Raw genomic sequence first — 25545 nt, 5'->3', positions numbered from 1 at the left:
CTACCCGTATATATACCAATCCAGTATACCCCTCTTTGAAGTCACAACGGTGTGGAGTATGGTATCTTTTCTCTTCTTTTTTTGGTGTGTTCAAAGGCTTTGTTCATGAGAGTCATCAAACCTTTAAAGGTATGAATTGATTATCGCCGAAATTCTTGCCTAAGAGAACAATTTGAAGACGAAACCTTTAAAGGCAAACACAGCTACCGGCAAGATCTGCAACCATTGGAGACTGAAACCACCGTATGGTATTGGATTGCTGGGTTTGAAGAGAGATTGCAATAGAAATGAACGTTGCAGAGTTAAGCGTGGAGTTTGTTGAACAGAAATTGGAACAACGGAAAGTTCAAGGTGACAGGAAAGGTCCTTTGTTTGTGTTGGTTTCCGGGCCACAAGGGTCTGGTAAGTCGTATAATAGTGAGATATTGTTTCGTTCGTTGAAGAAGAAGGGCGTGAGAGCAGCATTGACATCCATTGACGATTTTTATCTGACCCATGAGGACCAATTGAAGTTACAGTCAGCATTCCCAGAGAATAAATTACTACATGGAAGGGGGTTACCGGGCACTCATGACTTGAAAGCATTGCAAGAGACATTGAAAGAGCTTGCAAATGATGAAGACAAAGTGCATGATGGTAAAAAGATCCAGTTGCCCGTATATGACAAGTCTAGATTTAACGGAGAAGGAGACAGGATTGGCAGTATTGATATTGAATTGCCATTGGACTGTGTGATCATCGAGGGATGGTTCCTTGGGTTCCAAGCCATTACAGAAACAGAATTGGAAAGGAAAAATTCGTCACCTATACTGTTGAACCACCAGTTGTTACATCTGAAACAAGTGAACCGTTCGTTGAAAGAGTACGGACAATTGCTATGGAATAATGAGTCATTGGATACTGTCGGTATCAAGTTCGCAACTGACGACACCAACAATGTATATAGGTGGAGGTTACAACAAGAGCATGCTATGCTAGCATCTCAGGGCGAAGGAATGACTGATGCGCAAGTGAAGGCGTTTGTTGATAGATATATGCCTTGTTATGAACTATATTATAAAAACTTCATTGACCCGAACACCGCGTTCGGCAAAACAAATCTTACCATTGCCATCGATGCCGACAGAAATGTGGTCAATCATTTCATTTCGCACTCTTGAACTTCTTCCCAGGGGATTAATACCCTGAGTCGTTGTGTCTGGTTTTGATTTAGGTGTTGAGATTCAGGCGTAGCGATAGATTCATGTCTCAATCTTTTCTCAAGCAACGCCTGCCTCTTGCTAGCTAACCTCATATCTTCATGCAACGTCTGGATGGCATCCGTGAGGTCTTGCATTTGTTGCACGACATTGAACATGACATTTTCATTCATGGTAAATCTGTCCATCCATTCTCGATGTCGTTTATCCATCTGCTTCGTAATATTATCCGCTAAAAGTTGCAAACTTTCACCGCTTGATGCCTTTAATTGATCCAAACGAGACTTTACTTCAGAGACAATCTCCGTTCCCGTTTCTTGATTACCATCTAAATACACACAGAAATAACGGCGACTTCTCGGAGTCTCATCCGTTATTTTCCTAGTTAGTAAAAACTGACCGTAGTGACTCTTACAAAGAATCATTCCTAAAGGGTATCAATCAACGACCAATCCACGTAGATAGAACTAAGTAAATGCCCTTATACTAAGTAGATATTCCTTTCATTGTGCATAGAAACCATACCTTTTCTACTGTCAAGTTCTGCTTGGAATAACTTTCGCGAATGGCTCAATTCATCCACGTTCTCCTTGATAATCTTGAATAGACTCTCAGACGTGTCCCGCAACTGCACAGTCTCCAACTCTAGACGACTAGTCCATTCTAAGATCTGTTTGTCGGCGTCTGGAATCTTTTTAAAGGGAGAAGACCCGTAATCGGTCTCACTTTCATTCTCTTCCGCCATTTCAACCGTGATTCGGAGCTTCTAACAATATTAGCCACAACACAACTCTAGATAACTGCTGTAGAAGCCTGTATACTTCTGTTATGATGTGTGATTCTTCTTTGTTGAAGATGTTGTTGTTATTGATAATAGAGAATCTTCAAATAGAAAACATTACTTTCAAATTATAATAGTAACGAAGAAAAGATAACGATCCATCGGAGCGAAGATATCCACATAACTGCCCCCTTGTTTGCTAGAACAGTGAATGGACAATGAGTGCTCTATTGAAAGATTATTTGGACAAGAAGGTGATGTTGGTCAATGTCGATGGAGACACATACTATGGTGAAATGAAAGGGTTTGATCATGCGGGAAACATGATTCTTTTAAAGGACAGCAAGATATGCATTATACGGAGTAGTGAAGTGGTATTATGTGGGCTGATAGATGATATACCAGAAGAAAAAGAACTGGCAAAACTTCAGAAGTTCCCAGCGTGTAAGAATAAGTTACCGTTTAAAGAAGAAATAGACATTTGGAGTGAGCGATGGGCTAACAGATGAAATATAAATAATGTTATACACAGCTGCTGGTCTCCCTTTCATTGACCGAGTTCTTTCATTTTGAGAGCTACTTCAAAGAGGTAATCGATGGACTCGATGTATATCTTGGCTTTCTTTGGCGTGGGGCCCCAAACGAAGAGTCCATGTCTTTTCACCAGTACCGCACATGCATTTGGATAATCCTTAATCATTTGCTTCAACGCTGGCATGAGATCCTGTTCTTCTGGAGCGTTATCGATGATTGGAATACGTAGGGTATCAACGTTCCTCAAATTGGTACCGTCACCTTTGGGTATCGCCTTGATTTGTTCAATGTCCTTGATGGTAAACTCCTTCTCATATATCATTGAACAAAGCACCGCATTGATAGAGTGCGTGTGTATGACGCACGAGGCACCCAGCGTCTTGAATAGCTCCAGGAATAACGGTGTGCACGCAGAGGGTTTCAATCCAGGCGCACCACATTGATAAGTATCGTCCTGTATATTGTATTTAACAATTTGTTCAGGTTCCAACAGTTCTTTCTCAATGCCACTTGGTGATATGTATGCGATGTTGTCCTGTTTAATGCCGATACCACCACCTGTACCGAGCACCCATTTGTTCACGTAGAACAATTGACACATGGAACATATTGTTTCACTGGTATCGCTCATTGTGTGTCGCTACATGTGGCATTATGTGTCTAATTGAAATTAATATCAACCATAGAATGAAGTTAAATGAATGAATCAAGTTTTAAATATTGTTTGCAACAAACTGATGAACAGAGGGTACAGAGAGAGTATATCAGACGACTTCAATAGTATCATAGCAGGTTGAGTAGCCTTCGGTGAGATCAGATTGTATAGTTGGAGATTATTCGCCACCATCACCAGGCAAATCATAAGTAATGGATTCAAAGTTAAGGAAAGTGGTATTATACCATGGAGTTGAATCGTCGGAGAAATGGCCCAAGGGGAGGAAGAAGCTAACTTTGCCCAGCCTTCAGTTGCTGCCGGATACAGACACTGCTGAATTGCAGCAAGTAATACAGTTTAATAGCGATATCGAGGAATTGATACGGCAACGACAAGAGAGCAAAGAGACGTTCGATAAATGGTACCAGGAGACGTATCTTGCATCGAAACCAAAGGGACTACTCGAACATTTGGCACCAAAGAGACGAGACATGAGGAAACTTGGGACCCCTGACAAGGATAATGCAAACTGAGAAATTGTTCGTACTCTTATATTAACTTATACAACGTGTTAACATTTTATACAATAACCACATATCATTCATAATATTATATAAGTCGAATGTTTCAAATCAAGCCAGAAGTAGTGTTCAAACCAGTTTGGCTTCCTTTAGCTTTGAGACCAATTCATCGACAGAGGAAACCTTGATACCAGCACTCTTGACTGGAGGTTCTTCGACCTTTAGCAGTTTCAATTGGGGGTCCAAATTGATCCCTTCAAAATCTTTCTTCAACTTCAACTTCTCCAAAGGCTTCTTCTTGGCTTTCATCAAATTTGGTAACGTAGCGTATCTTGGCGTATTCAAACGTAGATCAGTGGTGATGATCATAGGTAATTTTGCGACCACGATTTCTTCACCACCGTCGATTTCCTTGGTGACTCTGACACTGGCGCCGTCTTCTAACAATTCTACTTTACAAGCGTTGGTAGCTTGTGGCCAGTTCAACAAACCAGCGAGCATTTGACCAGTGTTGTTGCTATCATCATCGATGGCTTGCTTTCCGAGCACAACCAAGTTAGCATTCTTGTCTTCAACAATTTTCTTCAACACCTTGCTGATCACCAATGGCTCCAATTCGGTAGAATCATGCTCAACCAAAGTTGAAGAATCACAACCTTTGGCTAAAGCTGTCCTCAACACATCTTGGGCCTTCAGTGGGCCAACGGAAACGGCATGGATTGATTCGACGGCATCAGGATGAGTTTCCTTCAATTTCACAGATTCTTCCACTGCAATATCGTCAAACGGATTGATAGAGAACTTCAAGTTCTTGGTCTCAACGTTGGTAAACTGCTTGTTGACACGAGGTCTGATGGCATGATCCACAACACGCTTCACTGGCACCAAAATTCTTAGCTTGGACGACATGACTTGGAGGTGACTTTATTTCTTTGAATTGAATAATATGTCAATAAGTCTCGATTCAGGAGCGACGAATAACGGAAGCTAGAACAGATTTAACAGAAAATATGTCTAGCGGTGATTCAAGCAACTCAAGAGTCTACAGGTAGATGCTAATGATCAACGTTAATGCCCTCTGTGTGTGGGAAATGTGTGTTTCCAGGTGAAAAATTTCGATGTTTGTTCAAGTAAAAGCTTTCGAGCGAACTTTTTGAACTTTCGAAATGAATCATCGATGGAAGTAAGTGCCAATGAGAACGATTTGAATTGAAATAGGGTTCTGTGTCTTATTTGGTATCTACTAGGGGCTGCTGGGTAAATCAGAAATAACGAATATGTCAGTTGTTGACTGTGTGGTTACTTGTATAGCGCACCGTGCTGATTGCGAGAACATCTCTGTGACGAAAGTCGAACAAGAGCTGATTCAACAGCTGAAGGCCTCGAGCAAGGAAGTCGAATTAAACAGCGAGAAAGGTACTCAGGGTATCAGATGGCTATGCAAAGGCAAGAGTGTTGATATTTATGTGAAAGTTGCGGACGGTGGGTTAGATGAGTTGAAACGTGCCGTTTCCACAGTGGAACCGTTGTTCTCTGGTGTAGACCTCATCGTGCAATTGGACAATGAGTTCAGAAAGAACAAGCAATTGTTTGTTTTTGACATGGATTCAACCTTGATTTACCAAGAAGTCATCGAGATGATTGCCGCATACGCGGATGTGGAACCTCAAGTGAAATTGATCACGGACCGTGCCATGAATAATGAGATCGATTTCTGTCAATCTTTGAGAGAACGTGTGAAATTATTGAAGGGAATTCAAACGAGACACTTATACGATGAAATTAAACCTAGATTAAGAGTCACCAAGGGTGTCCCAGAGCTATCGAGGGCGTTGAAGTCCCAAGGTTGTAAATTGGCAGTGTTAAGTGGTGGGTTCATCCCGTTTGCTAACTACATTAAGGAAAAGTTAAACTTCGATTTTGCATTGGCTAATACTCTGGGTGTGGAAGTGTCGGATGACGGTACTGAACAATTGAACGGTGAAGCACTCGGCGATATAGTTGACGGAGTGCGCAAGGCCAAGACGTTGGTGGCTCTTGCAGAACAGTACAATTCTCCGATCGAATCCACCGTCATGGTCGGAGATGGTGGTAATGATTTGAACGCAATGGCCGCAGCTGGGTTCGGAATCGCATGGAACGCCAAGCCAAAGGTCCAAGAACAAGCCCCATGTAAGTTAAACAGTGATACAATGATAGACGTCCTATACATCCTGGGGCACACTGAGAAGGAGATAGAAACCATGATCAAAGAATAGAAATGTAAAGAATTTATTCTGATATATATATAGTAAAATGTATATTATAAGCAGTGTACAAAAAATTTTACACGTTAGCAGCAATGGTTTGCTTGATAGCAGCCAAGTTAGCACCTAGGACTCTAGAAATTTCCTTACCGGACTTGAAGAAAACTAGGGTTGGCATAGCACTGACATCGTTGTTCTTTGCAACATCTGGCAACTCATCAACGTCAACCTTCAAGAAGGTAGCTTTACCCTCGTATTCCTTAGCGAACTTTTCCAACATTGGGGCAATCATCTTGCATGGACCACACCAGGTGGCAAAGAAGTCGACGACGACCAACTTGTCGTCAGTCAAAGCCTTTTCGAATTCGGATGCGGAAGTAAGTTGAGCGACCATTATATATGAAATTGGAGGGGATAGTAAAGATAAATTGTACCTTATTTGATGAGGATAGAAAGTTATCAGATTATCCGATAATCAATCGAAGAGACAACTAAATAACCTTTAAATGTATCTTACTTCCTTTATATAATAATGTTGGTTAAATATCGAGTTTTTGACAAATTTTTGCTTGCTAATCAGGAATCGAGAGCTGGAATCAGCTAGAACCCGTCCATTTGTAAGCAGGTGGAAGCGCCAACACTCGTGTAACGGTGTTTTGAATGGCTTGAATTGACTGTATAATGTTCAACCAACACGCATCAGCGCCGATTGAGTGATTGGAGGGGCGTGTACGTGTATAATAGATCCTACCCTCCCATTATTCAGGTTTCTGCAAACCCGATCCAAAGCATATCAACAAAGTCACGTGATATATCACATGACTTGAAATCAATCGTTTCTGTAAACAAAAACAATCAAAATCAACCAGTAAACAAACAAACAGACGAGACAACATGAATAAAATAGACGGTCAGTGAGTCAACACAGGGTGCTGCCAGCTGTATCGCGTGTGTATATCTCCCATGGATAACGCTACGGATGATTCGGCGTCTTTTCAGACTCTGTCACTAGATGAGAGACTTGTTCATAAGCTTTGGAAGGCAAGACAGCATGGATATAATGAGCTAGAAAGCACATTCAATAAACTGTCCGTTGCTAGAGTTGCAGAGAGTGGCGTTAATAAGTATTGGAAGAAACCTGAGATTTTCACGGGGTACGTATTGGATTCCAATGTTGTTGCACAAGAATCTGCCGTTAAGGCCTTGTACAGTTTGTTGAAATTTATGATCGACGTACCCCAGATCAGAGATTTGTGTCAGCCGGGTCAATTGGTTCAGGGCTGGGTTCCAGCTCTGGTGGAGAAAGGTATGACTTCCTCGAAATCAGCGACGAAAGAGGCTTCATTGGCCTGCGTTTCGCTTGTCGTGTCATTGGATGATAATATCGTAAATGCAATCAATTGTCTGACGCCGATTTGGACCAAAAAATTACCGAAGCTGTTGACTGCAGCGTTAATGGTTCATGTAAAGTTGATAGAGCAGTTTGGGTTCGTGAACGTTTCTCAACAGGAGAAGATGCAATCGTTACAGGGTCTAGTGGAAGTTTTACCTAAACTTTGCTCACATGCGGATAAATCTGTGAGGAATGAGTCAATGCAGTTGATTTTACAACTATATACATGGTTTAATAAACCTGTACTTCAAGAGCTTCTATTGGGGAAGTTGAAGCCCATACAACAGAAGGACCTGGATAAACTGTTTGAATCGTACCAGGGCACTATACCGCCTTCTTCAACACCGTCTCAGTTTATATGGGCAGTCCCGGCTCAGAGTGATAACAATTCAACTGATTTACCCTTGGATCATGACGGAGATCTAGCAATGGCAGGTAATAACGGCCAGTCTGCCGCTGCTCTGGATAACCAATCAATCGATCCATATGATATGTTCCCCGTACAAACTATATTAGATAAGCTACCGAATAATTTCTATCAGAGTTTGGCGTCTAGCAAATGGAAGGATAGAGTGGAAGCTTTAGAAGAGTTCCACGATCAGACTTTAACCAAGGTTAAAAAATTGTCAGCATCAAATGAAGATCATTCTGAAATCATTCACAAATTTTGCTCGACTATCACTTCCGATGCAAACCTACAAGCAGTACAAATATCTACCAGCAGTTTAGATATACTAATATCCGCATTAAGATCAGAATATAACCCATTCGCATTGGAAACTTTAAACGCTCTCCTAACTAGATCAAAGGAGAAAAAACCAAACGTCGCAGATTCTATTTTCAATGCTCTCCTGAACCTTTCAAAGTACTATAAATTAGAGCTATGTCTCGAGTCTGTGTTACAACACATGAAGAACAAAGTACCACAGGTAAAAATTGTATGCTCGAAATTTCTTTTCGAGTTGCTATCCAATTGGACACCGACTGAAACTCTTCATAGAACGTCGGTATTCTCCAATTTGCCAGCGATACTCAATTCTTTGCAGCCCATTGTAAACGACAATCAACAGGCAACAAGAAATGAGGGTTTCAAGTGTATTGCTATCTTAATTAAGATATTCGATGAAAGAGAACTATCAACATATTTGGACAAGCTCGATAACTTGAAAAGGAAGAAGATCCTTGAACTTGTTGATAAAGTGGAGATCAAGGCGGCAACGGTTCCACCTCCACACCAAACCCAACCGCAAACCCAATTAAGATCAGCGGCACCAGTAGTACGATCCCAACCCTTGTCTTCAACGATCCCTTCAAAACGACTGGCCACTTCTCCATTGAAACCGGCACGTAACTCTGCCTTGAATGGCAACACGAAGTCGTCCAGGTTGACTTCAAGGTCTCTAACTACTCATCAAATGATGAACCATACGGATCTGCCTTCCTCAACACAACCCAAATCTAATACCAGTTCCAACACAAGCCTCTCTGGCAATTTCACACCACAGACAAACATATCCAACAGAATGTCACATTTAAACGATGAAGTGAACAAATTAAGACAAGAGAGACAAGAATGGCTAAGGGAGCGCAACGATCTCTTATCCAACTTAAATCAATCCAATTTACAACTTTCCAAAGTAAATAAACTCTTGAACGAGTCTGAGACATACGTTTCCAATTTACAAAGGCAATTGCAGGATTCGAAGGATCAATTGAACGCTAAGAATTTAAAGATCAAGGAGTTAGAGAGTAAACTGACGGGCGGTACTTCCGATACCATGTCAACAGATTCACCCATATCCTCGTCCATTAGCAGAGGAAGATTAACAGCAACTACCTTATCACCTCTGAGATCTACTAAAAATGCTACGACTCCTCAAAGGGTCAGATCGCCTAGTGAAAGTAGCGACGATCTACCTAGACGTGTCAATTCCCTAAACTTGAACAACCATATGTTGCAAGAGGAATCGTGGAAACGAGCTGCAGAAGTTACGAACCAATTAAAGGCACGTATAGAAAGAATGAGGGCCAAATCCAGGTCCGGTTTCAACAATCTCGGCGTAGATTAAGAGAATCCACTATGTACAAAATAGATTCCTGTATAAACGACGAATTGAGCGCAAACTCCGACATGACAACCAGAGAGGGAAGCTTCCAGTCACATGACCTAGAATGCATATATTGTCCCGGGTAATATATAGCAACGTCTTCTCTCTGCTTATCTCTGGTGCAGCCTCCTAGTTTTTCCGAAAAGTTTCTTTTTCTCCAAAATTCTCCGAAAATCGTCAGATATTCCAGATATGCAACTAGAGGGAAGATACACCGTTATATGCATTTCAAAATGCAAATAACGGCAACTAAGCCCATCACTCTCAGCACGTTTCTTTTCCATGCACGTCGTTCCCACTGATGATTCCTCGGATCAGTTGATGCGATTTTTAACAACAGCCAAAGCAGACATCCTCCAAGCCGTATCCCAGACAAATACAACTCTATCTCTGTGAGGGATTCGTGTAAACTGGAATTCAGCTGAGGTATTTCTTTTTACAGGATTGCGCTTCCAGTAAATTCGGTCTGTTCCATTGCGACTTGTTGAATGGCATTGGCGATGCCAATGCCCAATTCCATGGGCAACGAGTAAGTAAGTCTCTTCTACATCGTCCTATTCCTTTCCTAATGTGAGCTCTTTTTACCTTTTGGTACCCATACAACGAGTGTCATGGGGAGAGGAAGAGGAAGATTTTAGATGTAGTGAAAGTGAATAGATGAAATGGGAAATGGGCGTGTGGTGCGGTTTCTGTGGTATAGAAAATCGGAAATGAGAGTCAACCAAGGTAAAAGGTGGGATAATTTCATGGTATTGGAAATTATTCAAATTAGCTAACCATTGCTGGCCCTTGTGCGTGTCCTGTATTTTGCATATTCTGTATTTGCTATGTAGAACCATGGGATAGATTATGCAATATTTGTGAAAAGATTCAACCTTTTAAGGTGTATACGTAGTATTGGCCCATGAATATCTTAAGGTTGGAATAGTAGTACCACTTGTGTCAATTATCCATTAAGGGGGGAGAGTGAGGTGAGAGGCAGGGCTGGCTGGGTGGTGAATATGACCTTTCTATTTTTTTTAGTTAACTCAGATAAAGTATAAATACATGGGCATGATTATCTGTAATGGCTAGAGTTTCCCATCATGTCTTAATCATAATCTTAATTATATACTTTTGATTACCTCAAAAACCATCCACTAAAGCCAAACATATTATAGTATTAACTATTAATATTAAGGATAAAACTACAACTCAAAACCAACTTAAATTACAATGTCTGAAATTACATTAGGTCGTTACTTGTTCGAAAGATTAAAGCAAGTCGAAGTTCAAACCATCTTTGGTCTACCAGGTGATTTCAACTTGTCCCTATTGGACAATATCTACGAAGTCCCAGGTATGAGATGGGCTGGTAATGCCAACGAATTGAACGCTGCTTACGCTGCTGATGGTTACGCCAGATTAAAGGGTATGTCCTGTATCATCACCACCTTCGGTGTCGGTGAATTGTCTGCTTTGAACGGTATTGCCGGTTCTTACGCTGAACACGTTGGTGTCTTGCACGTTGTCGGTGTTCCATCCGTCTCTTCTCAAGCTAAGCAATTGTTGTTGCACCACACCTTGGGTAACGGTGACTTCACTGTTTTCCACAGAATGTCCTCCAACATTTCTGAAACCACTGCTATGATCACCGATATCAACACTGCCCCAGCTGAAATCGACAGATGTATCAGAACCACTTACGTTTCCCAAAGACCAGTCTACTTGGGTTTGCCAGCTAACTTGGTCGACTTGACTGTCCCAGCTTCTTTGTTGGACACTCCAATTGATTTGAGCTTGAAGCCAAATGACCCAGAAGCCGAAGAAGAAGTCATCGAAAACGTCTTGCAACTGATCAAGGAAGCTAAGAACCCAGTTATCTTGGCTGATGCTTGTTGTTCCAGACACGATGCCAAGGCTGAGACCAAGAAGTTGATCGACTTGACTCAATTCCCAGCCTTCGTTACCCCAATGGGTAAGGGTTCCATTGACGAAAAGCACCCAAGATTCGGTGGTGTCTACGTCGGTACCCTATCTTCTCCAGCTGTCAAGGAAGCCGTTGAATCTGCTGACTTGGTTCTATCGGTCGGTGCTCTATTGTCCGATTTCAACACTGGTTCTTTCTCTTACTCTTACAAGACCAAGAACATTGTCGAATTCCACTCTGACTACACCAAGATCAGAAGCGCTACCTTCCCAGGTGTCCAAATGAAGTTCGCTTTACAAAAATTGTTGACTAAGGTTGCCGATGCTGCTAAGGGTTACAAGCCAGTTCCAGTTCCATCTGAACCAGAACACAACGAAGCTGTCGCTGACTCCACTCCATTGAAGCAAGAATGGGTCTGGACTCAAGTCGGTGAATTCTTGAGAGAAGGTGATGTTGTTATCACTGAAACCGGTACCTCTGCCTTCGGTATCAACCAAACTCATTTCCCAAACAACACATACGGTATCTCTCAAGTTTTATGGGGTTCCATTGGTTTCACCACTGGTGCTACCTTGGGTGCTGCCTTCGCTGCCGAAGAAATTGATCCAAAGAAGAGAGTTATCTTATTCATTGGTGACGGTTCTTTGCAATTGACTGTTCAAGAAATCTCCACCATGATCAGATGGGGCTTGAAGCCATACTTGTTCGTATTGAACAACGACGGTTACACCATTGAAAGATTGATTCACGGTGAAACCGCTCAATACAACTGTATCCAAAACTGGCAACACTTGGAATTATTGCCAACTTTCGGTGCCAAGGACTACGAAGCTGTCAGAGTTTCCACCACTGGTGAATGGAACAAGTTGACCACTGACGAAAAGTTCCAAGACAACACCAGAATCAGATTGATCGAAGTTATGTTGCCAACTATGGATGCTCCATCTAACTTGGTTAAGCAAGCTCAATTGACTGCTGCTACCAACGCTAAGAACTAATCGAATTTTAGTGATTTGATTTCTAAATGATATATATGAACGATATACTCTTTATTTCTTTCTTTTACCCCATTTGAAACGTTTACGCCAATAGTTGCTACAACTGCAAAGGTATCCCCTTTGTTGGCTTTACTATACTGATGTGGAGAAGTCACAGTTTTCTTGATACTCTTCATATACAGAATTTTATAAGTACATTAATAGTAATGGAATAATACTTGATAGATAAAAACCACAATCTTTGTTGAATGCTCTATAGAGAAATTGTAGATAAAGGACTAAATTTAGTTACCACAAGTTAGAGATTAAGTCGTTAGTCCTTATCCTTCGAATACGGTACCGATATTTGGTGAGATATACGATGGGTCTTTTTAAACCTAAGAATCAACCCACGTTAAAATTTTCTTTGTTGATATTATTATAATAGCTCAAAATATTCAATCAGTAACATCCGAAATCAATATTATCAGCATCTAGCTTCTTCTTTTAACTAGAGTCTGAAACCATCGGAATGACCATCTCGTGCAACCGATATATTATGAGCATAAAATTAATTAGAGAATACATATATTTATTGATGAAACGGAAAGGCAGCCAGTATGATGACGGCGCAAGTATACTCTCTAAATCTTTGTTGAAGAAATTGAATTAAACTTGGGAAAGAAATGTAAACTAAGCGACACGAGGAGAATACAGCCGAACCTGTATCAACCGGATATGATTAAGGAGTCTTTATTCGCTTCTTTTTATTAATGTATATGCAAATTTGATTTGTATTACCTGATACTTATGGGGGGAGGAAACAGGAACCGCCTCACATGACCCAGCCGAAGATCTTTTCGTAGCACCATTTGAGATCCTTTCCGTGTGCTGCAAGATGTGCAGCTCTTTCCTCATCTAACATTTTACCTTCTTCTTCTTCCAAATCGACTGCTTCTTTGAATGAGACGAGATCAACTTCTTCGGATGGGATGATCTTGGTCTTGTACCACAATTTGTAACCGATGTATGAGATGATGTAAGTTGGGATACCAATGTAACCAGTGATGAATGACTTGTAGTCGAAGGTGTCACCTAAGAATGCAGGGAAGTTTTTGATCAAACCGATCAAAATGCAAAAGAATAAGGAGAACCAAGCTCCATATGGTTGCAAAGGCGATTGGTAAGCCAAGGTTGATTTATCGATACCTTGAACCCTGAAAGCTTTGTCGAATCTGATATATGTGATCAAGATTGAGATCCAACTTAGTAGACCAAAGATAGACACACAATTGACGAAATATGTGAAAACTTCAGAACTACCGGAAGAAACGTTCATGTATGCTAATAATGCAAATAAGACACCTACCAGTAATGACCAGTATGGCACACCTTGTTTGTTTGTCTTAGCAAAGATTCTTGGAGCCTTGTTATCAATTGCCAAACCGTAAAGGGATCTAGAAGCCACGTAAAGATCAGAGTTGGCAGCAGAAAACACAAAGATCAAAATACAAGCATTCATGATGTGGGGCAAAACTGGGATACCTGCGTTAACAATGGCAACGACAAATGGCGATGCAGATGCAGATGTCTTGGCACTCTTAGCGCTAATTAACAATGGATCATTGAATGGCACGCACATACCAAGCAAGAAGATGGAAATCAAGTAGAAAACGATAATACGGTACATGGTCAATTTGATAGCCTTTGGAACCGCTTTTCTTGGGTTCTTACATTCAGAGACAACGATACCACATAGTTCAGTACCCAAATAAGCGAAAAGGGCTAGCACGAAAACCGAAGCGAACGACACGAATCTACCCTTAGCACCAGTGATGGCAGTAGAGTATTCTTTGAATGCACCTGGATTTTTCCAATATTTGAAACCCAACACCTCATGGTTTGGACCACCACCACATGCAAGAACCAACAACAAAATGATAAGACCCAGCATGACGGTAATCTTCACTGCAGAGATATAGTATTCGATTTCACCAAAGAATCTAACACCCAAGAAATTGATTGTAATGATAGCGACCAATAAAATAGTGATCCATACACCGGGGTTCACCTTGTCACGATCGACCCAGTACTGAATGACAAGAGCACCAGCGGTCAATTGGTTAGGAACGATAATCCAGTATTTGAACAAGTATGCGTAACCGACTGCGAAACCCAAGGCAGGGTCTGCGTATCTAGTAGAATATGAGGTAAACCCATCTAGAGGGATATAAGCTGCCATTTCACCAAGACAAGACATAACGAAAAACACCAACAATCCGACAAACGCATAAGCGATAAGGATGGCAGCTGGTCCTGCAAGTGCAAGAGAAGACCCTGTACCGATAAGAAGACCAGTACCAAGGGAACCACCAATAGCAATCATAGAAACATGTCTAGCCTCTAGAGCTTTCTTCAATCTGATACCATCATGTTTACCATCGAATTCTGACGTATGAGTAACAACGTTCTTAACATCCGAACCATGACCAGAAGTTATACCATGAACCTTGCTATCAGATTGACCATCGTAAAATAATTGCGAAGATCTCTCGATTACTATGTTATCATCACCAAACAATTGTTGCTTTTCGATATCTTCGTCTGTGTCAACTCTGGACAACTGTGCGTCCAAGTAAACCTTTTCAGCCATAATTGATTTAATCTATGTGAGATTTACTGGTTGCTGATGCTATTATCACTACTAATACTACAATTGTAAGAAGAACATTAATAGAAAGGAAAGAATGAATCGAAAGACCCTGTTGTTTAAATACAGAGAGGATCTGCGACCAACCAACTTTTTCCTCACCTAAACTAAACTCTCCGCCATCACCTGGCTTTTGACGGGAACGAATTGAAGGTTGAGATTCCGACGTACGCAGTAATTGTGTATGGTTATCAAATGAATACTGGGCGATGCATAGATGTTGGTTGGAGAGATTAGACGATAATGCTAAAAGTAATAAAAAAAAAAAAAGAACTAAAACCAATATGTAAACAGAGCGGGGACTGATATACCAGGGAAAACTTCACGGTTGAAAGGCTTATCAGCAAGGGTCATCAATCTGAAACGATTGAGGGTATGACTATAACATAATGAACAGCAGTCAGGCCCTGGGAAGAACCTGATATCACGAGGCGAAAGACAAACAGCGAAAGGATGGATAAGAAAAGCCAAAACACTTCGAAAAGAAACGGGTACTAAATGGAAAAAAGCAAAGACTAGAATTTACTTCCAAACCTTTGCACCGGAAAAATTACTTATGCGGCGCAACAAAGAAAGGGCTGTAGGGAATATTCTATATTCAGGAACCGGCGATGCCTCGAGAATGGCACTTCGGGAAAACATACGGCACTTTCGAACGCAACACGTTTTCCACGCGAGAATCCGGGTAATAGGTACCATTTGAGTCTTTCAATGATGACTAGCGACCATATTTTCGTAGAACGTCACTGGACTAAAAAGCCTTTCTTATCAAATAGCGATCGATTTAATATACAAAACAGAGATAAAGCTGGGTTTACTTCTACTGCCTGTAGAAATGACCCTTTGACGAATCTGCTAGAAGACAGATGGGAGATAGATAAAGAAATTCTTATCCAGGAAAGGTTTCTGATTACGATGAGATCAGGATCCATGTGCTCAGCCGTTCATGTAGTTTCTGTCTGAAGAATGTTTATACTGTTTATACTACTCATACTGATAAGATGTGCAGAGAAGAGGAGATAAGATTTTGGAAGCAGGCAGTGTAGATCTTATTATCGTACACAGTTGTTCGATGTCGTTGGTAGTATTCTGATACTATGGCGGCGTGAATCTATAATTTGGTTAGTGCTCTGATATAATGCTGCTTTCAGGGCACTCATCACGTGACTGAGCATCATTTCTCGCTTTAGGTTACCCTACTCGGGAAATATATATGCATCACGTGGCACTGATCAGATTTTTTTGGTGGTTATATTTGTGGGAGTGGGCAACCCACGGTATGCAGATTGCATACCGTGGGTTCTCTTGTTGGTATACCCATCTATGCAAGTAACGGTAAACGTCGAACCATGAATTGCCTGATGAGCTGAAACAATACGTCGGCCCTCATATAAAAGGGGATCACAGATGCTTCGGCCATTGGGGTAAAAGAGGAGATGGAATGGCTGAAATCAGGGATGACCGACCCATATACTTCCAGGTGGGCCCCAAAACGTTGTATTCCGTCGTTGTCGCACCGTTGTCGCCTCGTTATGCTGTTAGTACTGCAAGAATGCACGTTACAGCGACGCAGCACAGTGTTCTTTTTTTGAGAGTTTAGAGGAAAAACATACACAGTGAGTTAGGGTAACACCACAGATCCACCAGGGGCGTTACCCTGGTCAAAACCGCCCTCCTCTCTGGATTTTCAGGGAATGAAGCGTGGGGGGTTGGAGGTTGGGAAGAGAGTGGGAAAAAGAGTAGGTGAATAGTTACGCCCCCCACCATTGCGATCGCCCATACTGTCGAATCTAACCCCACTTCCCGGTACTAACCCACGCTCCGGAGTTATTTTTTCCCTCATGCAGAGTGCAAAAACAGCAGAAACTGATTGGCAAACCTGTTGTCCCGGGAAACGAACACCACATATATTATCCGGTGAAGCGTGGAGTGAAGCGTTTCGCAGTGGCTTTTCCACCACCCCCACGCTCCAACAACCTACACTATACGTGCCGAAACGGCTAAATATTAGCCGTTCTCCACACACTGCCCGCAGAACCCTGGAAGGAAAAGAAAAGATTTTCCCTCCTCGAAGCGTGGAACAACAATCTCTCTTCTCTTCTCTCCAGTACTTCTGACCATCAAACAACTCGATAAACCACACATCCTGCGATTCTCGGAGTCTGGGGTGTGTTTCCTCCTCTGGAGCAACGGACTTGCCTAATTACAGCGAATTTCCGGAGATAGGATAATGGCAATACCCGTTTGCTTCTACCACATGCTGCATCCGCCAACCTTACGAAGGGTTCTTCATGCCCTTTTGCCTCCTCTATGCGACTTTTAAGCTACTTTTAGATATGGGGCATTTGCTTATTGTCCCTGCGAATTGGCGACTGGATAGGCGGATATATCCAAATTCCGTAACTGAGATGATGATACTCTCTCAAACACTTACCTTAAACGTCATGCTTCTGTGCCGGTTACTTTGGCTATTCCATCTGGTTTCTTTCCTTCTTTCCTTCCTTCCTGAAACGCTCTCCAGTTCTTCTCTGTTGAGTGACGAGGGGCGAGTATTTTCCAGTGTTCCGGTTATCCAGGTAGTGGTTTTGATTTAGTTATTGTGATGATCTGTGAAACTTTTTTTTTTTTTTTTCACTAACCTCATCTCCGGTACCTTTTTACTATCTCTCACTAAAATAACTCTAATTCAGTATGAGCCCGCTGGATGTACCACACCTGCGTTTCTTGATATATAAAAGTAACTGGTTTGGCGTCTTTTTTTCGACAATCAACGTTCTTCCAATCTTGTTGTGGTTGTGTCTTATTATTATTGTAATGTATGTCTTGTATGATCTGGAGTAACCAAAACCAAAACAGATTTCAACCATGAATAACAACAATATTACACCAGAGTCTGACTCTATGAAATCTAATGATAATGATCAAACAAACGATTATATGCCGGATGTAGCGGATTTCGACCATACGCAAACCAATACCAATGAGATTGCTAGAGCCATTTCCCATCCTGGTTCAGTTTTGTCACGTGTTGCATCGTATGTGTCAAGAAAGGACAGATATGTCGATGAAAACGGTAACGAGGTGTGGCAGGACGATGAAGTGTCGATTCTTATGGAGGAAGACGAAACCCCAGATTTCACTTGGAAAAACATTCGTCACTATGCGATCACTAGATTTACCACTTTGACCGAGCTTCATAGGGTATCGATGGAAAATATCAATCCGATCCCAGAGTTGAGAAAGATGACTTTACACAACTGGAACTATTTCTTTATGGGGTATGCGGCTTGGTTATGTGCCGCTTGGGCGTTCTTTGCAGTGTCCGTTTCTACGGCTCCATTGGCTACTTTGTACGGCAAAGAAACTAAGGATATCTCTTGGGGTCTTTCGTTGGTTCTTTTCGTTAGATCTGCTGGTGCCATCATCTTCGGTATCTGGACCGATAACTATTCGAGAAAATGGCCTTACATCACTTGTTTGGGTTTATTCTTAATCTGTCAACTTTGTACCCCATGGGCCAAGACTTACACTCAGTTCTTGGGTGTTAGATGGATTTCTGGTATCGCTATGGGTGGTATCTACGCTTGTGCCTCTGCCACTGCCATTGAAGATGCCCCAGTGAAGGCAAGATCCTTCCTATCAGGTCTTTTCTTTACCGCATATGCTATGGGTTTCATCTTTGCCATCATCTTTTACAGAGCTTTCTTGAACGTTAACGGTGAAAACTACTGGAAGGTTCAATTCTGGTTCTCTATCTGGTTACCAGCTGTGTTGATCTTATGGAGATTGGTTTGGCCTGAGACTAAATATTTCACTAAGGTGTTAAAGGCTAGACAATTGATGAGAGACGATGCCATTGCCAAGAACGGTGGTCAACCATTGCCAAAATTGTCTTTCAAACAAAAATTCGCTAACGTTAAGAAAACTGTTTCTAAATACTGGTTATTGTTCGGTTACTTGATTCTCTTGCTTGTTGGTCCAAACTACTTGACCCATGCCTCTCAAGATTTGTTCCCAACCATGTTACGTGCTCAATTGCGTTTCTCTGAAGACGCTGTTACCGTTGCCATTGTTGTTGTATGTTTGGGTTCCATCGCTGGTGGTATGTTCTTTGGTCAACTAATGGAAATCACCGGTAGAAGAGTAGGTTTGCTCTTGGCCCTTATCATGGCCGGTTGTTTCACTTATCCAGCTTTCATGTTGAAGACAAGTTCTGCTGTGTTGGGTGCAGGGTTCATGCTTTGGTTCTCCATTCTTGGTGTCTGGGGTGTTCTTCCAATCCATCTTTCCGAATTATCTCCTCCAGAAGCTAGAGCTTTGGTCTCTGGTCTTGCCTATCAATTAGGTAACTTGGCTTCTGCCGCTTCGGTCGTTATCGAAAACGATTTGGCTGATTTGTACCCAATCGAATGGAACTCCGCAGGTGAAGTAACAAACAAGGATTACTCTAAAGTTATGGCTATCTTGACTGGTTCCAGTGTCATCTTCACTTTTGTCTTGGTATTTGTCGGTCACGAGAAGTTCCACAGAGATTTATCCTCTCCTCATTTGAAATCTTATATCGAAAGAGTTGACCAAACGGAAGAAGTTGCTGCTATGACAGGTTCCACGGCCAATTCTATTTCTTCTAAGCCAAGTGATGATCAATTGGAAAAGGTTTCAGTTTGATTAATGATTAACAGAAACTAAACCTTTATACAATTTCATGCCCACACACGCACCATAGCATTATAAAAAGGAAAAAAGGAAAACATTAAATTAAATGACTACACCCACACTCATGTGCACTTTATAGAGTGAGATAGAGACAAACAAACAAGATGTACCATCCCTCCCCTAAACTCATACGAAAAACTTTAATTTTTGTTTCCTTTTAAAACCTTTATTATTTGACTACCCATCCCCTCTCCCCATTTCACAATTAATATTCCACAACATTTGAAATGATGCTTTTACGATGATTATGATGATTACGACGAAGAATGACTAAGTATGGTTTAACTTCGACTAATAAGCTTGTAAAATGAAAAAAAATCAAAGCCAACATTATAACAGCTACGAACGACTCGGTAAAGTCCAGTAGTAGTTTTGAGGTCAGGCCTCAAAAATTAACCTTAATTTAGTTCGAGTTTATTACAATTCTAATATAACTACTAGTATGCAATTCTTTCATTATTATTTTTAGCTATTGTTAAACGTTTTAGGTCTATATCCCAGAAGAATACTGGGCTGCTGTAATCCGTAATAGATTGTATCTATTTATTATTGTTTCTATTACTATTTTTTTTGGTTTTCCTGTACTTACTTACTCTTTGGTGCAAGTTTGAATGTCAAGATATCGTTAACACCTTCGTCCACCTTATCATCTTCACTGACCCTGATACCACCAACAGTTTCAATAGCAGCTACAGTGACGTCACCCATAATGTAAGTAGCAACTTTCCCTACCGTAGTCCCCTTCTTGACCAGAAAACAATCGCGGAACACATTTTCACCGTTCCCACCAGCGAAGGTATGGATGTTGCGTACCGTGTACACCGGGATCAAATTTAAAGTACTTGCAGCTGCCTGTAATACTTGAACGACACCTGTAGAACCGAATCTGTATAGTACAAGGTCTCGTATAACTTCAATTCTCTGTATCAGTTTCTCATCTAACGGTTTTAACGTATCGTCATCTTCAAACGTATCAACAAATTCTGTGCCTTCTTCGTAACGTATGAACCCTTGTTTCTTCAATTTACGGAGGAAAACTTCGGTGATGGCACTTGTTAGGACACATTTAACGTCAGGGTATTTCAACATAATCTTACTAACGTTTTTATCCGCATCTGGATGATCCATCTTGTTCAAAGCCAACACAGTGGGGAACTTCTCTTGCATGAACGACTTAACAACTTCAGTGATCCATTCATTATCCCATTGTTCCAAAGGTGGTAAGCCAGGAATTCTACCTAAAGCTCTTTGAATCATTGGCGCATGTGAACCGTACCCACCGAACTGCTGCTGCAACGTATCTACAGCACTGGACTTGGTCGCAGTATGTTTTCGGACGATGGACCCCCATCTCTTATGCAAATTCCCCTCAATCCACAACCTAATTTCATCCTGTAACCACACAATGTCCTGCAATGGATCGTACCCTCGGGTGTTCTTCCCCTCCGCGTCAGTCGTTCCACTCACGTCGACAACATGAATCAAAGCATCTGCATGTCTCAAATCATCTAAAAACTTATTTCCTAAACCTCGACCACTATGCGCACCTGGCACAAGCCCTGCCACATCCAAGAGCATGATAGGAATGTGTCTAAGACCGTTCTCACACCATCCATAATTCGGTTTACACAACTTTTGCAACCCTACCCTACTGCAGGCACAGTTCACTTGCAAGTATCCAGTAGCTCTATTCGGTTCAATTGTAGTAAAGGGGAATGCTCCGACTTGCGCAGAAGCATCAGTCAAAGAATTGAGAGTGGTAGATTTACCACTAGATGGCTTTCCAACAATACCGATCAACGGATCACGAGGCATATTGTATCAGTTCAGTTTTAGGTTCCTTCCTCAATGTTCCAGTGCAATCTCGAATTAACCAGTGAAAAACCGTTCCACGAATCAAAATTCAACGGGACAAAAGGCAAATATCTTTCCGGTTTCAACTCAGACCCAAACCGCACGAAGGCTAGCACCATCCAGTACCTTCTTCCACCATACAACGGAACGAAACGTTCCTTAAATCCTATCTCATCTCTTCTTTTACAGTGAAAACTGATTTTTTGTCAAGATTTCAGGCTAAAAGCTTTCTTTTTCTATACTAAGCTAGACGTTTTGGAAAATTTTCCAGTTTTAAAGCATATAAACTTGCCTCATCTCACAACTTCGGTGTGAAATCGTACATTTAAGGTCAATTCACGTTGTTGCATTTGTTGCTTTACTAGTGGAAAGTGTCACATTTTATCATTTGTTAGGTTTGAGTGTGAGAATCAATAAATTGCCCATATTGGAGACTAAATTTAATAATTCACGCTTTTTGAACAACATGCCAGAAGACTTATTTAAACCAGTTGGTGAGATTGTAGAAGACGCTGAACATGCCAATGAGGGGCAACAGGGTACAACTCAAAACGGAGAAAACCAGGCAGATGATACTGGGTTAGTTCAAACCGGTGCCTTTGATGCTATGGGTCATCCAGTACAGGAAATTCCATCCTTATGTATGAACTGTCATAAAATGGGTACTACCAGATTATTGTTGACGAGGATTCCTTACTTTAGAGAAGTAGTTCTTATGTCTTTCGCCTGTGAACACTGTGGTTTCAAGAATTGTGAGATCCAGCCTGCTTCTGAGATCCAAGAGAAGGGTTCTAAATACATGTTGAAAGTGGAAGAGAAGGACGATTTCAACAGACAAGTCATCAAGTCTGAGACTGCTAGCTGTAAGTTCGTGGAATTAGATCTTGAAATCCCAGGGAAACGTGGACAGCTCACTACTGTAGAAGGTCTACTAAGTGAAATGGTGGATGATTTGGAAAGTGATCAGCCTTTAAGAGAGAAGATCGACAAGCCATTATACGACCAGATCCAGGCATTTATTGACAAAGTAAAGGACACAATCGCATGCAAAGATGGTACTTTGCCCATAACTTTCGTTATAGATGATCCAACAGGGAACTCATGGATCGAATATAAGCCTGGGGAAGCTGCTCATAAGTGGTCTCATGCTGAATATACGAGATCCGATGAACAAAATGTTCAGATCGGGTTGATTACTAGGGATCAACTAGAAGAAAGACGTAAGGAAGAACGTGAGAGAATAGAAGCAGAACGTGAAAGAAACCCTTCTGTAGCCAAAAAGGAAGGAGCTGCCGCCCAGGGATTCCTATCAGACGCTACTGATATCGAGAATTTCTCTAACGAAGTTCAGACTTTCAGAGCTTCTTGTCCAAACTGTTTGCAACAATGCGATACTCATATGAAACGTGTGAATATTCCTCATTTCAAAGAAGTTATCATCATGTCATCCATCTGCGACCATTGTGGTTACAAATCGAACGAAGTTAAGACGGGTGGTGCTATTCCAGAAAAGGGTAGAAAAATTACTTTATACTGTGATGAACCAGATGATTTATCAAGAGATATCTTGAAGGGTGAAAACTGTAAGATGAGCATCCCCGAATTAAGTCTAGATATCCAAGAAGGTACTTTGGGTGGTAGATTTACCACTTTGGAAGGTTTGTTAAGACAGGTGTACGAAGAATTGGAATCTCGTGTCTTTACTCAAACCTCTGATTCTATGGATGAACCTACCAAGCAACGTTGGGTTTCGTTCTTCGGAAGACTTCAAGATGCTTTAGCTGGTAAGGTCAAATTTACCGTACACATGGAAGATCCATTGGCTGGTTCATATATCCAAAACGTTTATGCGCCAGATCCAGATCCAAATATGACTATCGAAGATTATGAAAGAACTCCAGAACAGAACGAAGAGTTAGGTCTAACCGAAATGAAGGTTGATTAAAAAACCGTTTTCAAACAATCATCTATCATGATTTCATTTCTTCTCACGCTTTCCATATTTTTTGGCGTTTCACTCGCATCATATTCATCAACTCATTTTATGCATTTTGGTTCTGATGATATGAACTATATGTAATAGTATGTATACACACATCATAGGCTGAAAGGCTTCCATCATTAGTTTACCTTCTTAAACATTAATATATAATTTTACTGCATCACATCCATTAATAACTTAACTAACCTCAAAATTCCATCAAACACTGAAACTTTCTTCATGGAAATGCAAACCTCCATCGGTAGCCCATCTCTTTGTACTTTCGACTAAACCCTTGGGACCAGCAGCGACAACCCACACATTAGCAAGGTCATCAACATGAGTTATGTTAACATCCGAGTTCATAACACAACAGTCGTCGACTTCCGATGGAAGGGAACATTCTTTCTGTAAGCACCACTGATAGTCCAAATTTGAAAGTTGGGGTCTTCCAAACACTAATTTAACTCCTGCTGGGATTGTCAGTTTCATATCATCATCCTCTAGACTTTCTACATCACTTTTATAATTCTCATCGTTGGGTGGGATAATAACCTTTGGTTTACGGAATGCCTCATCTTTATGGAATGGTGAAGGTGGACCAAATAACTTGGGCTCAGATTTCTTTCTCTTCAAAGTGTTCGTAGCACTGTAAACGTTGGTAAAATCAAACTCATCCTCATTGTGCTTCTGGGAATGGTCTAAATCAGATGAGAATGCGGACTTATCTGTAGAAATGGAACCGTATTTGGGATAGCTGGAGCTTGTCAAAGTCGTTTCTGGGTTATAATCTGAAGAAGAAGGAAGTGCCTGCGGTACTGGTTCTTGCAGTTCAGGATGTGGAAGGCCTAATGGATCCGGTCCATAATCTACATAATCGATCTGCAAATCCTGTTCAGCTCCCAATGTACCAGTGACGAAGATCTCAAGGCCATTATAATTATTCTTAAAAACGTTTAAAATCTTCATATCTCGATGATCTCTTGTGACCCAAATAAGTTTAACAGTAACACCGTTAAAGTTTAAGATACGTAACATGGGCAATCCAAAGGAGATAGCACTCCCCCCGACAACCATAAACACTCTTTTTGCATTAATGTTGAAAGAAAGTGGCGAGAGTAACAACATTGGAGTTGCACTTTGGAACGGAAGTAGCCTATTATTATCCCTTGAACCACTTTTCGACATGAAATCCACCTTGGGTTCTAACGCACCAGTGATGTAGTATTTTGAGTTGGTTTTCAACGGGAACTTCCCAGTTCTTACAATTAACCTGACCATCGATTCGTTCGGTAACGATGCAATTGTGAAAGGGTGTTGGAGTGGTATTAGGTGATAAAACCAACGTTTCAACCAAAAATTATGATAGTTATTCATACGGACATGGCCGGAGGGCAATATGGGTTTCTTAGAAAGATCTGCTAATGGGAACTCAACCACACTAATGGCAGGTGACACTGGAATCACTGAAATAGTTGATAACCTAGTGTTCCATAATCGATAAATGATTTGTCCTAGGAGTAGGATAATATTAAAAGTGGAAATCATATTCATATTAGGCCTAGCATGGTATTGCAACATCACAACAGAGAGCCAAGTAGCTGCATAATGTACAAAATAGAATAATTGGAAATTCACTCTTCTAATCCTAGGTAACGAAGTTACAGCAATCATAATGAAAAGAAGCATAGCCAAGATGCCCCAAATGTTAGCCAATTTCTTCAACTTGGCAAGTGCACCAATCCTGGCGTAATAAACCGTATAAAGTATAGTATGCAGAAGCGACTGGAAGACAACAATTCTTGAAATCCATTTATGCAAGGGTAGCAATGCGAGATATAAAACATGCGGCAAAGGTGAAGGCCTTGTCGTTAAAAACAAAAGCGCTGGCATCAACGATACAGGAATCCTACCCAAACGTTTCGTAATAAGTACAAGATCATTGTTGCAATCGTATAACA

At 41.2% G+C, this 25545-nt stretch overlaps 14 protein-coding genes across 14 annotated transcripts; 8 read left to right on the top strand and 6 right to left on the bottom strand.

Annotated features, from left to right (window-relative positions):
• Positions 1-287: 287 nt before the first annotated feature.
• TDA10 (putative ATP-dependent kinase) lies at positions 288-1160 on the top strand (the record flags this gene model as incomplete). The annotated part of the gene is made up of 1 exon (XM_454693.1): positions 288-1160. The coding sequence occupies one exon, from the start codon at positions 288-290 to the stop codon at positions 1158-1160; it is 873 nt and encodes a 290-aa protein (XP_454693.1).
• Positions 1161-2198: 1038 nt separating this feature from the next.
• On the top strand, positions 2199-2489 carry LSM8 (U4/U6-U5 snRNP complex subunit LSM8; the record flags this gene model as incomplete). Its single annotated transcript, XM_454691.1, has 1 exon — positions 2199-2489. One exon carries the CDS (start codon positions 2199-2201, stop codon positions 2487-2489), a length of 291 nt encoding a protein of 96 aa, XP_454691.1.
• A 38-nt stretch (positions 2490-2527) lies between these two features.
• Positions 2528-3145, bottom strand: MDE1 (methylthioribulose 1-phosphate dehydratase MDE1; the record flags this gene model as incomplete). Its single annotated transcript, XM_454690.1, has 1 exon — positions 2528-3145. The coding sequence occupies one exon, from the start codon at positions 3143-3145 to the stop codon at positions 2528-2530; it is 618 nt and encodes a 205-aa protein (XP_454690.1).
• Positions 3146-3381: 236 nt separating this feature from the next.
• On the top strand, positions 3382-3702 carry KLLA0_E16413g (uncharacterized protein; the record flags this gene model as incomplete). Its single annotated transcript, XM_454689.1, has 1 exon — positions 3382-3702. The coding sequence occupies one exon, from the start codon at positions 3382-3384 to the stop codon at positions 3700-3702; it is 321 nt and encodes a 106-aa protein (XP_454689.1).
• Positions 3703-3819: 117 nt separating this feature from the next.
• CIR1 (Cir1p) lies at positions 3820-4599 on the bottom strand (the record flags this gene model as incomplete). Its single annotated transcript, XM_454688.1, has 1 exon — positions 3820-4599. The coding sequence occupies one exon, from the start codon at positions 4597-4599 to the stop codon at positions 3820-3822; it is 780 nt and encodes a 259-aa protein (XP_454688.1).
• A 368-nt stretch (positions 4600-4967) lies between these two features.
• Positions 4968-5948, top strand: SER2 (phosphoserine phosphatase; the record flags this gene model as incomplete). The annotated part of the gene is made up of 1 exon (XM_454687.1): positions 4968-5948. The coding sequence occupies one exon, from the start codon at positions 4968-4970 to the stop codon at positions 5946-5948; it is 981 nt and encodes a 326-aa protein (XP_454687.1).
• A 67-nt stretch (positions 5949-6015) lies between these two features.
• Positions 6016-6330, bottom strand: TRX2 (thioredoxin TRX2; the record flags this gene model as incomplete). Its single annotated transcript, XM_454686.1, has 1 exon — positions 6016-6330. One exon carries the CDS (start codon positions 6328-6330, stop codon positions 6016-6018), a length of 315 nt encoding a protein of 104 aa, XP_454686.1.
• A 569-nt stretch (positions 6331-6899) lies between these two features.
• On the top strand, positions 6900-9398 carry STU2 (Stu2p; the record flags this gene model as incomplete). Its single annotated transcript, XM_454685.1, has 1 exon — positions 6900-9398. One exon carries the CDS (start codon positions 6900-6902, stop codon positions 9396-9398), a length of 2499 nt encoding a protein of 832 aa, XP_454685.1.
• A 1254-nt stretch (positions 9399-10652) lies between these two features.
• Positions 10653-12344, top strand: KLLA0_E16303g (alpha-keto acid decarboxylase family protein; the record flags this gene model as incomplete). Its single annotated transcript, XM_454684.1, has 1 exon — positions 10653-12344. One exon carries the CDS (start codon positions 10653-10655, stop codon positions 12342-12344), a length of 1692 nt encoding a protein of 563 aa, XP_454684.1.
• An 814-nt stretch (positions 12345-13158) lies between these two features.
• Positions 13159-14976, bottom strand: DIP5 (dicarboxylic amino acid permease; the record flags this gene model as incomplete). The annotated part of the gene is made up of 1 exon (XM_454683.1): positions 13159-14976. The coding sequence occupies one exon, from the start codon at positions 14974-14976 to the stop codon at positions 13159-13161; it is 1818 nt and encodes a 605-aa protein (XP_454683.1).
• A 2922-nt stretch (positions 14977-17898) lies between these two features.
• KLLA0_E16259g (uncharacterized protein) lies at positions 17899-19701 on the top strand (the record flags this gene model as incomplete). The annotated part of the gene is made up of 1 exon (XM_454682.1): positions 17899-19701. The coding sequence occupies one exon, from the start codon at positions 17899-17901 to the stop codon at positions 19699-19701; it is 1803 nt and encodes a 600-aa protein (XP_454682.1).
• A 633-nt stretch (positions 19702-20334) lies between these two features.
• On the bottom strand, positions 20335-21564 carry KLLA0_E16237g (uncharacterized protein; the record flags this gene model as incomplete). The annotated part of the gene is made up of 1 exon (XM_454681.1): positions 20335-21564. The coding sequence occupies one exon, from the start codon at positions 21562-21564 to the stop codon at positions 20335-20337; it is 1230 nt and encodes a 409-aa protein (XP_454681.1).
• A 505-nt stretch (positions 21565-22069) lies between these two features.
• ZPR1 (zinc finger-containing protein ZPR1) lies at positions 22070-23548 on the top strand (the record flags this gene model as incomplete). The annotated part of the gene is made up of 1 exon (XM_454680.1): positions 22070-23548. One exon carries the CDS (start codon positions 22070-22072, stop codon positions 23546-23548), a length of 1479 nt encoding a protein of 492 aa, XP_454680.1.
• A 255-nt stretch (positions 23549-23803) lies between these two features.
• On the bottom strand, positions 23804-25477 carry FRE8 (putative ferric-chelate reductase; the record flags this gene model as incomplete). The annotated part of the gene is made up of 1 exon (XM_454679.1): positions 23804-25477. One exon carries the CDS (start codon positions 25475-25477, stop codon positions 23804-23806), a length of 1674 nt encoding a protein of 557 aa, XP_454679.1.
• Positions 25478-25545: the final 68 nt, after the last annotated feature.

This window comes from Kluyveromyces lactis (genome assembly GCF_000002515.2).
Source record: "Kluyveromyces lactis strain NRRL Y-1140 chromosome E complete sequence".
In the NCBI taxonomy this organism is placed as follows: domain Eukaryota; kingdom Fungi; phylum Ascomycota; class Saccharomycetes; order Saccharomycetales; family Saccharomycetaceae; genus Kluyveromyces; species Kluyveromyces lactis.
The sequence above is the reverse complement of the archived record's forward strand: the minus strand, read 5'-3'. Positions and strand labels throughout refer to the sequence as shown.